At 33.0% G+C, this 11,883-nt stretch overlaps 1 protein-coding gene across 3 annotated transcripts; it reads left to right on the plus strand.

Moving 5' to 3' along the window:
• Positions 1-9,555: 9,555 nt before the first annotated feature.
• LOC131034026 (transcription factor bHLH100) lies at positions 9,556-11,659 on the plus strand. 3 transcript variants are annotated; one of them, XM_057965368.2, is made up of 3 exons: positions 9,556-9,900; positions 10,917-11,252; positions 11,329-11,659. In XM_057965368.2, the coding sequence occupies exons 1-3, from the start codon at positions 9,640-9,642 to the stop codon at positions 11,416-11,418; spliced, it is 687 nt and encodes a 228-aa protein (XP_057821351.2). In that variant the 5' UTR covers positions 9,556-9,639; the 3' UTR covers positions 11,419-11,659. The 3 variants fall into 3 exon arrangements, with proteins under 3 accessions (XP_057821351.2, XP_057821354.2, XP_057821352.2); XM_057965371.2 differs by having other exon boundaries at positions 10,917-11,247; XM_057965369.2 differs by having other exon boundaries at positions 10,926-11,252.
• The last annotated feature ends 224 nt before the right edge of the window (positions 11,660-11,883 follow it).

Raw genomic sequence — 11,883 nt, forward strand, 5'->3', positions numbered from 1 at the left:
CAGACTGGATTCATTAAAGGCAAGTACATATTGGAAAACCTTGTCACTAGCTGGGAATCCATGGAATGGGCCAGAACCTCTAACCAGGACACTGCCATGTTCCTTGTGGACTTTGAAAAAGCCTATGACAGAGTCGAGTGGGATTTCATCCTCATGATGCTCCAAGCTTTTGGCTTCCCTAACGAGTTTTGTGACTATGTCCGAATTCTCCTCAAAGATGCTTCTGCCATAATTGAAGTTAATGGAACCCTATCCCAGCCTATTCCTCTCTCTAGATCCATAAGGCAGGGCTACCCTCTTGCCCCTGCTCTCTTTGTTATTTCCTCAGACGCCCTCTTCTATCTCCTTAGAGATGATACTCTATCTCCTAGAGTCCATGGCATCGCGCTGCCGGATAACTCTTGTTTATGGTGAAAATGGTTAACAATAATAACGATATTGAAATGCTAAATGAATTCAACCATAAAACCACCATAACATATGAAGATTACCTAAGACAATGCAAATCAAATTGAATCACAAAGATTATACCATCACATGTCCAATAGGGTTTGGATCTCCATTCTTCCTATCTCCATTAATCTTGCTTGATATATTTGCTCTCTAAATAAATAAAGATTTATTTAATTAATAGAAGAATTAAGATTAGATAATTAAATAAATAAAGATATTTATTTAATTAGACATGACAATTTTAGGTGTCTACAACTCTAAATTGCTGAATATCCAATTTGCTGATGATGCCTCTCTTTTCCTGGAGCTCTCTAGGAAAAACATAGATTCCCTCAACCTAAAAATTGACACCTTCAGTAAAGCCTCTAGAGCCAGGATCTCCAACTCCAAATCTATTTTACTTGGCTGGAAGGATGAACCTCCAGATTGGCTACAGCAAGATGGATACTCATGGGGAGGACCCAACAAGATTGTCAAATATCTTGATATCCCCTTCTCTATTTCCCCCTCTCTTCAGGACATGTGGACTTGGGTTAAGGGGAAAATTGATAAGAAGCTCAACAAGTGGGACAATAGGTTCCTCTCCCTAGCAAGTAGGGTTCAAGTATGTCAAAAAATCCTCTCCTCATACAGTATCTACTACTCTTCGGTTTGGATGTTCAACAACTATCAAATTTATGAAATTCAAAAGGCTATCAGGCGCTTTCTCTGGTCTGATGGTAAGGGAAAAAGAAAGGCCCATGCGGAAATGGGCCTGGTGCCACTTAGACAAAAAACTTGGAGGTTTGGGCCTTAAGGATCTTAAGCTGCAAGGAATTTCCCTTTCCGCCAAATGGATATTTCATGCACTAGATGGGCAAGAACCTTGGAAGATTCTGATCAAAAACAACATTCAAAATGGATTCCCAAAGGTTGCCAAATCATAGAAAGTCCTCCCACTCAGTGATCTACTTGCTAGAAGTTTCTCGGTGTCTGTCCAAGGCACCTAGGTCTTTAAATCCATCTGGAAAGCCTGGGAGCATATGCGAAGACTTATCTGCAACTCTAGCATTGACTATGACAATACTATACATGGTGAAAGGTCAATTTGGTGGAACCTCCACCACAACTCTAAGCCATTGGCCTTAACCCAAGGTTGCTCTGCTAGATTATGGCATAATAAGGGGATCAAGTATCTTATGGATATCTTAGAAAATGACAACCTCATCACTTGGGAGGAACTTAGTAGTAAATTTAATCTCCCTGCTTCGCATAAGCGGACCTAAAATATGATTAGGAATGCCTGTAACACCCTCAATCTCCCTAAAACACTCATGTTGACACCCACAAGTACCTCTCATTCCTTTGGAAGGATGGTTCCCCCCTCCCTAAAATTAAATCCAAAGCTATCTACAACCTGCTTAACCAGGACACCTCTGTGATCGAACATGTCAACACCCTATGGAATGTCCACCACAGCCCTACCGCTTGGTATAAAACCTTTGAGAACCTTTGGAAATCTCCCATCCCCCCTAAGATCAAGTGTTTCAAAGGGCAACTCTTACTGGATAGATTGCCTATTAGGAATAATCTAGCTGCATATGATCTATGTTCTGTATGCAATAAACCTGAATCCACTCGGCACATCTTCCTTGACTGCCCTTTTGCTAGGGGGATCTAGTTAATGTTTGGAATATCCATTACTGAGCATGTCTTTACTTATGATATAGTTACTGGTTTCATCCATAATCTTAAAAAGGATGCTAACTTAATTTGGCAAATTTTGTCCTCTTTTATCCTTTGGTTTATTTGGAAACTCAAAAATGAGGAGAAGTTCCAAGGTAATGCTAGGGAACTTACTAGTTTTTTAAAAAAACTAACACATTATAAAATTGCTTTACAGGTTTGCTTCCTGATGAATGTTGAACAAAACAAACTCTTACGGTTCCTCAAAGAAGGTCGAGCCACCATGTTTATATATGAGATGCAAGATGGTTATGAATGGGCAAGGATCGTACAAAATCAAACTGCCTTTGAGAGTGCAGTTAAGAAACTGATTAAAGAACTCCAAGATACCCGAGCTCCGCCCTTCAATAGGGTTGACATGTGCATACAAATCATGGAAAGGAAGAAGGTGGTCTAGATGGAAGGACCACAGGGGTGGATCACATGGCTGGAAGACCAAGATGAAATCCTCCTCTAGTTCCTTATGGCAGCAAGCACAACTTTATTTTGGAGATTTCTTTTAGTGCATTATATATGACACTCGTCTAGTCCTTTTTGGTTTCACTGTTGAGGCCCTGCCTCCCCTGAACTCATCTGTATAAACATCTTTTTTGGTCTCTCGATTTATAATATAAAAAAAATAACTATAGACGTTTAATCAATAAAACACCTTCAACTTTGAAATTCAATTTGTTCATTATATACTACAATTTTGGGTTCTCATAACTACAATACATATGCCTTCAAAGTATATTATCTCTAACTATTGTTGAAACGTATGTCCAAATTGATATTTTATAACTAATCTATTAAATAGACATTTTTTTTCATTATTGCAATACTATAAAGACGACAAGTACTAGCCACTAAGTGGCACTTGTTTACTTTTGTGGGTAATAATCTTGGCTTGAATAAATCGATTACTATTTTTCAAACTAAACCATTTATAAATCTTTTTTATAAAATTTTAAAATAATCAAGTTGATTACGTCATTTTATATTATCCATATATTCTCAAAAGATTTTTCCCCTCCAATGTGTTATTTCTTCTATTTTCAATTATAATTTTTAATTTATTTTAGTAGTTCATTTCAATATTTTAAAGTTTAAGATTTGACTTTTTAGTAGTTTCATAATTTAGTTATATAACACATTCTGAATAGTAGATCAATTGATATTTTATAGCCCTATTTGGGATATTGTTTAATGAGACTTCTAGAACTCATATTTTCTACTAGAGATTTTAAAAAATTTGTGCTTCTAAATCTAATCTTTAGGTTTTAGCATCAACTTTTTTATTTGGGAACACAAGGAGGGTTGTAGCAATGGTCAATTTTATTCCTCGTTTATAGCAAAATTCTAATGCCCCATTTCAACGATTCAATAAGCCAACAATGTCTCTCTATAAACCTTGATAAGATGCATTCCATGCTAATAGCCATCAACTATTTGTTTCAAATACATGTTAAACACAAGGTAGACTAATCCATAATAGTAAAGCCAACACTAATAATCATCATACGCCAAAAATTACCATATACTAGTTGTAACCACGATCTCTAGCTATGACGTGAACAAAGGATGTATGCCTCCTATTGAGGCTAAATAATGTGCCTAATGGGACAAGGAAACAATTGGAAATAGTAACTATGCATCAATAAGTGAGAAGTGAAGCTTGTATAAGATAACTGAATGAAGCTTACTAACACATATTTTCGTATTATGGGCATGTTGCAGGAGAGAAACCCATTAGCATTACTAGTATTAGGAAATAAATTCCCAAGAGAGGTAATAAGGGAGAATGTGTGCCCCATGCTCATGCCAATCTTGCATAGTTGTGATCACAAAGAATTTAGAGGAAGAGGGAGAGGAGATACAACATGAAGTGAAAGAGATTTTGGATGAATATAAGGACATCATGTTAGATGATGTTTTGAGGAGATCATGGAAACATTTGATCATGAATTGTGTTCTTGCATTGCCAAGAACACATAGTGGTCGTGACTAATCCTTTGTGATGTGAAAAATAGATTCTTCATGACAACACAATTCATACCATAAAAATAGACCAATCAGACCATATGTGTGGCCATTTTATTCTTCAAGGATATTATGTGGATGTTTAGATTATCACTCACCATTGTATCAAATATGGAAACCAAATTTGTGGGTCACTTCTATAGGGTATTGTGAAACAGATTGAACAACCAATTCAATTTAGTTTACTATACCGATCTTAGCTAGATGACACGATAGAGGTGGTGAATAAGAGCCTTACAAACTTGTATGTTTATGGGGGGGAATCTAGGATGTTGGGGATTGATCTTAACACATGTAGAACCTGTATACATTAAATAGAGGAAATGGGGTGCAGTATAAATATATAGTCTATGGGTAAAATCCAAGAGGATTCATAAAATTACATATCATAATTAGGGGAAAATGAGGAGTCTGGAAGAGGATAAATTATAGGTATATATGTGATTACATAATTAGGTGCACGAGAAGTATTAGAGACAAGTGATGTGTAATTTAAAGGGCATGCAGATAAAAATAGAAAGGTAGAATTTTAAATAGTTTGGTGACTTAATACTAGCACATTTTTTAGAAGAGAAGTTCCCTAAATGACCATATAATAAATTGAAGGGGAAGGATATTGGATTGTGTAAGATCTACAAATTTAAATAGAATGCATATGAGATAGAGTTACTAGAGGGATCAAGATAACTCTAAAATTAAAAATGTGACAAATTTAAACCCTATGTTGAGGATTATATGAAAACATGAGTGAAAACATGGAGGATTTGATGGTTTAGGTGTGGAATTGGTAGGGATAGGTGGAGCGGGGGTGGAGGGGTAGTGGAGCTATAGAAAAGTGGTTTATTTATTTATTTATTTTGGTGGGAGAGGGTGGGGGTGTTGGTGGAGAAAAGGAAAGTGATTGGTAGAATAGACAAATGTTGGAGTGACTAGTAACAATCAAATTTTGGAGGTGTCAATGAGGGCTAAAGTCTGGGTACTAGTGTTTCAACTATTGGATTTTAAAATAATAATTAAAATTCCTATTCTAAAAACATGCAAACCTCAAATAGATAATTGATGAACACATTCTATCATATTGCACCACGACCAAATGTGAATGCTCTAATATTCATACAAGATTATTATAGTATATTAATATTTTTATAGATTTCTTCATATATGAATTGATGAAGAAGAGGTAGATTTATAAGTTTTGAGATGAGAAGATGAATACTTGAGATAATTCACCTGATATAGAAACTTCAACTTATGTTTTCTACTTTTAATTTGAAATTAAATTTCATGTCTTTTAATTGATTCTATTCAAGAATGTGCAAGCATAAATAATGGAATTAAAAACATGTATGATTCATGAGTGAAAGAGCTTGATTTTTTAAACATGTTTAGAGGTTACATAATTTGTTAATTATGTAGGCATGAAGTTTATTTACGAATTGATTGACTAATTCATTATTATGTTATGTTAGTGAATAAAGATGGAAATTAATTAATTAAGAATTAAGTAAATACTTAATCATAATAATTAGTTAATGAAATGCGATGATATGGTGTAGTTAATTAATTAATGCAGTAGAGTCCAGGTACATTCTATGCATCTACTTAGTCTAAATAATTTAAGAAATATTGTGACAAAGCATCTAAAGGCATGCCTTATGTTTATATAGGTCTATAAAGTTTAAATATTTTTGTTAACATTAATCTAGATTCACATGGAAACCTACAACATATTAAATGCCTAATTTTAAATTGGCACTAGATTGGGATTCTACAGTCTAAAACAATAATATTGGATAGTGACTTAGAGGGGATGCAATTCACTTTATATTGTATCATATGGATTTATATAGGGATTTGTTTTTCTTTCTAAGGATAGATGAAGCTAGTCTAGGAAATTGGGAAACATGAATTGCTTTTGTGCAACAAATTTTGTGGAGAATCTCTCTATTTATCAAGTTGAGTTTTGTTAGTTTAGGATTTTGATTATTCTAGTTCACATGAGATTTAATTTTTGTCAATAATGTTAATGTGTTTTAATGTATATTTGACGATAACCTTTCCAGTTATATCTTATGCATGATCTTATCTATTTCATTTCGAAATGTAATTATTTTTATCTCTTTAACTTGTTTTATGTAGGAAATTTGTTCATTCATTTTTATGTTGAACTTGAACTAATGGTGATTTGATTAGTTTATTTTGTGTATAGTGAAGGTTTACTAAGCATGTGGTTGCCTTTCTAATTGAAAAACTTTATTTCTCACCACTTCTCTTTCCCTTTTTTATTTTATTTTTATTCTTTCCTTTTACCTTTTTCTTTTATCCGTCTAGTTAGTGTAGGAGTGTTTTAGGTATAAAAATTATTTATGCTTCATTATTTAATCTTGATTTTAGATCATTAAACATTGGTGTTTAGTTCAAGAAATATCAATTTATGTGTTGCTAACTTTGTGAAGTAAAATTGACTAGAGTGAGTAGTTGATCTATACATATAAGTCAATCACTATAGTCCCTTGATAAATAATAATATATTAACATCTAATCTACCTCTTCATATCCAATACCTAGGAGTCAGGTAAACCTTCATTCTCCTTTCAATAGAGGAAATTCCTTACATCATCTCATAATATTGGTCGGTCCTTAATTGACTAGTAGATTTGTGATAGAAAGTTGTTTTGATTGTTTAGTTTTTCCATTATTTGTTACCTTTTATTTTTCATGTTTGTGTCATGGATTGGAAGATATACTCCTAGCTTTCTTTGGTATGCCCATGATATTCCTAGAGGTTTTGACCAGCTTCTTCCAATATTTTTGCCATATGGTAAATGGAGTGTAGATGAGTATACCAAAATACTTGACGATAATATAATTCAATTCAATAGTATTCATGAGGATATCACTTGTAGTCTCAAAATTTTCACATCACAAGACGAAGTTCACTTGTGGATATAATTAAATCACATTTTTCATGCAATATTTTGTACAGCTTGTTCATATATAAGTTATAGTTGAATAGTTAATGTAGACACCCAAATTTGTCCACATAATTAAATGAATACTTAGCACTTATTTGATTATTTAACCCTCAATCAACAATTAATTAAATTAATATTTAATCAATTCGCCCTAACCCTCTTCTCCTATTAATTAAATAAATTATTGAATTTATTTGATTTAATTCATTTAAATCATATTCTAACTTTTAATTAAATAAATCATATTTATTTGATTAAATTCTTTTTTCACATTTAATTAAATACCCTCTTCACAAATGTCTATCTAAATGCAAGTTGCAACCAACAATTGAAATAAATCCACTTGCATTCTCCTACAAAATCCACTTTCTCACTAATCCCTTTCTAGATTCTTCTAAGCCCTTCTAGCCTAATCCCTCTTCTAATCATTTGCACAATCCTAAACTAAAATTAACCCCCAAATAATGCTATTTCTATTCATCCATCAATTGCAAATACATACAACTGCTTTCAAACGCTATGACATTCATTCCATCATTTGATTGCATGATTGCTTGATACAAAACTATTACATGATGCCTCTATATATAGAAGTCTTTGGACAATTGTGGAAACTTTCTAGAAACATCCTATGCCTTTCTAGATATTAAGCCGACATGCCAAATGCTAATGTTTTTCTTCATTTATCTTATCTTTATTCTTTCTAGAATATTCTTATCAATTTCTAAGTTTTACATTTTATTGAAAGAAGAAATTACATATTCCAACACATAGCCCAAAGACTTGTTGCGGTGTCTTGAATGTTCCCATCATGTGATAATCTTTTGCCCAAAATCGATTTGAATGTAGAAGCAGCTCTAGTGAAGTATGTGTCTTCAACGTCAAATCCCGTAGCGAAAACACAGTTGGGTTTTTAATCGAATTTGCATGCGTCTGTATTAAAACTTCATCTTCATTTTTTACAGATATTGACATATATGCACCCCACCATTCCTCAGAAAGCAAACGACCATAAATTGCTTTAATACTTAAATGCTCAAGTTTCAGTGTTCAATCATTGTAAATCAACTTCTAATTAGGAAGGAAAGGGCCACTCCATAATTCATTTAAGCTGGAAACCACTGCCCCAGTTAGCAGTGATAAGCAGTTCTCTCAACTGCAAAGGAGGCTGTAACCAAGACTCTTAGCTCTTTCATTGAGAGCCATGGTGGAAGATTTGTGTGTTTGCAGTTAAACCAACGAAGCCACACAATAAGGGGGTTCCATCTGAGAATTTTGTACTAGCTCCATGCACTCTTGAAAAGACGGCTGATGCTGACTGGAACATTTAGGGAACTCTCTATGAGATGAGCATGATGCGAATTGAGTTGTGGCGGCCATTATGCCCTGAATCAGTTGCATTTTCTGAATGGCAAAAGAGAAGAGTTTACTAAACTTTTCTGAAATCACGAAGAGAGACTATGGTAAGAAAGTTCTCTGTAACATCAGGCACAATAAAAAGAAAAAAGAAAAAATAATGTTTATTTTTTTTTTGGATTAGATTGTGTGACAGTTTTTGTATCGATGCATGATTAGAAATCATGTGGGTTCTGCCCGTGCAGATTACTTTTCAAAAAGAGTGTTTGTATCAATATTTCAGATAGCACATAAGAAAAAGGTTAACAGATTGTGATGATGATGGTTCACGGATAGAAAACTTTTATACAGAAACTGTCACATAATTGAATTCAGAAAACAATAACATAAATAATATAAATTGTAGAAATTTAATATCATTAAGAAAAGTTAAGCTCACCTCCAGATGTAAGTTAAGCTCACCTGCAGATGTGTCTGCAGATGTGTCTGCAGATGTGTTTGAATGCTTGTAATCTGCCCACGTAACCAAAAATGATAGGGGGATGTCTAATTGCTACGTCTCTTCTCAAATCTCGAAGTTCATCATACATTCTTATTCGATTATGTTGTCCAACTCAACATAACTCTTATTCATGAGAGTTTCTAATATATCCTGACCACTCCACCAAAATTTTCTTACGTATGGATCATTTACTTTACTGTCCAAATTTGAATATTTTTTTATTATATTGGAACAAAGCAAAAATACTTTTCTTGCCCAAAGTTTTTCGGTGGTTGAGCTTTGTTGACATTTATGCACCCCACCATTCCTCACAAGGACAAAGGACCATAAATTGCTTTAATATTTAAATGCTCAAGTTGCAGTTTTCAGTCATTATTAAATCAACTTGTAGTTGGGAAGAGAAGGGCCACTCCATAAAAACTGTAATAATATCAAGTTGAATAAAGTAGACTTGTATGATAAGTATATCTAGACTTATAAATTACTGAGTTTATTATTCTAATATTCCTTGAAGATTGAGCAAGACATATGATTTTACCAGATTGGATATATTTCTGAATCCTATATAGTCATTTGTTGCTTGTAAATGTTGTCAAGGACAGAAAAAGAATGAATGATTTTTCTGATTTGTTTCCTGCATTTTCGCCAGTTGAGAATGGGGAGAGTGGAGATTTATATGATATTGTAAGGCAACACTCATTGGACTGCAATAAAGGCTTCCATATTCTAAAGGAAAATGAGCATGGTGGGGATGTGGATAAGGATAAGAAAAGTATTAACAGTGGAACAGAGAGGGCAACGAGAAGGCGTATGATATCCTGCTTGTCTGAGCTAAAATCTCTACTGCCACCAGAGAATGAGAAGAAGAGGGTAATATACATATCTGTAATCATATTTCTTGATTTCTCTTTTTTTTTCATCTTTTAAAATATCATTTAGGTTAATAGATTTGCTATTTCTGAATTCGATTGCGTGAGAGTTTTGTATAAATGTTCCGGATCACATTCTGTAATCCATCATCAGAATGAAAGAATGCATGTTAAATTAAAAGAACATATGAAAATGAGAAAAACATGGTAATATCTGTAATCATATCTCTTGATCTCTCTTTCTTTTTCATTCTCCAAAATATCATTTGGGTTAATAGATTTGCTATTTCCAGATTTGATTATGTGTGACTTTTGCATCAACATTTCAGATCGCGTTCTGTGATCCATCATCAGAATAAAAGAGTGCATAATAAATTCATAGAACATGAAAAAATAAAAAGAACATGATAATTTACATATCTGTAATCATATCTCTTGATCTCTCTTCCTTTTTTATTCTCCAAAATACTTTTGAGTTTTAATATATGTTCAGCTATTTGTTATGTTTTTTAATGGGTAGATGAGATATCACTTCCTTTGCCTTAAATTTAAAGTTTATGAGTTTTTAAAGTCAGCAAGATTTGATCTTTGATAAGATTTTTTTTGGAATCATAATGATTTCAGATAAGATTTTTGTCAAACCATTCAATTTTAGTATTTAATGTATATATATATTGGGTGGATGGGATATCTTGTCTTAAGATTTATGGTTTTTAATAGTCAGAAAGATTTGATTTTTGATAAGATCATGGAGTTTGATCTAAAACTTCAAGAAAAAAATTTCACACAGTTGATTCGGGAAACATCATAGACTATGGAAATCATATATCTACTATTCATTAAGTTACTATGAAAATAACACAAGTAAACATCTGTATGGTCAAATACATATTTTTAAAGTTTCTAAATGTTTTATTTCATAGATTATGTGATAAGAATGGTGGTTGGAAAGTGTAATCTGCAAATGAGAACAACTGCTTTATTTATCACATTTACTGAGTTTCTTTGGTTAATAAGGTACAACAGAGAAAAATCTCAACCAGTGAGCTTCTATGGAAAGCTACAGACTACATTTCCCATCTACAAGGAAAGGTGGATGGGCTTACCAAGAAAAAGGCAGACATGAAAATGAAGGGAGTGCAGAAAAGCTGCTTTTACAAGTTAGATGAGAAGGATTTTCCAATGGTGAATGTAAGCCATGTGTGTTTGGATGTTTTAATCACAACTGACACAAGAATAGATGACATGGTGTTGTCTAAGCTTATAGCTTCTGTTGAAGAGCAAGGCTTGCAAGTGCTGACTGCATCCTCTTTCACCACTCATGATAGAATCACTCACACCCTTACTTGTAAGGTATTCATCATCTTGCCTCTCTTAAAGAAAATTATATTAATTCCTTAGACTTAAAGGCATTATATGCATGTTGCAGGTCTGCCATGCAAGGAGCTTTCATGGCAGCACAAAGCTTGGTGAGAGCATCTGGAATTTGATGAGAGATTGGAACATTTCATCTTGTTAGATGTCAAAGCTCTTAAATTGTGCATGGCTTATAGATTAGGTCAAAGATTTTTCTTACATTCATGTAATTGAAAGTGTGTAAATGAATGTCTTCTGATATGTAGTGTTGCAGTTAAAACACTTTCTTGGTGAAGCGGCCACCAAGGTGTAGAAATATAATATTAATTATTGATTTTAATATAAAATTATAATTTATGTATAAATATATTGTATGAAATAAGAAAGTAAAAAAATATAAATAATTGTATGCATGTTATTGTATATTTGTTGGATTAAGTTTTAAATATGTGTAGTATTTTTGCATATATATTATGAGATGTAGAAGGATCTTTCTTTTCTTAGTGCTTAAGCCATTTGATCTATAAATCTTAAAAAAGAAAGAAAAGAGTTAATTTTTTAGTCTCATAAAAATGAATCTTTTTTTTAAAATTATTATTTTTATTTTACAAATGTTATTCTCAAGAAA

Source organism: Cryptomeria japonica, chromosome 2, assembly GCF_030272615.1.
Source record: "Cryptomeria japonica chromosome 2, Sugi_1.0, whole genome shotgun sequence".
In the NCBI taxonomy this organism is placed as follows: domain Eukaryota; kingdom Viridiplantae; phylum Streptophyta; class Pinopsida; order Cupressales; family Cupressaceae; genus Cryptomeria; species Cryptomeria japonica.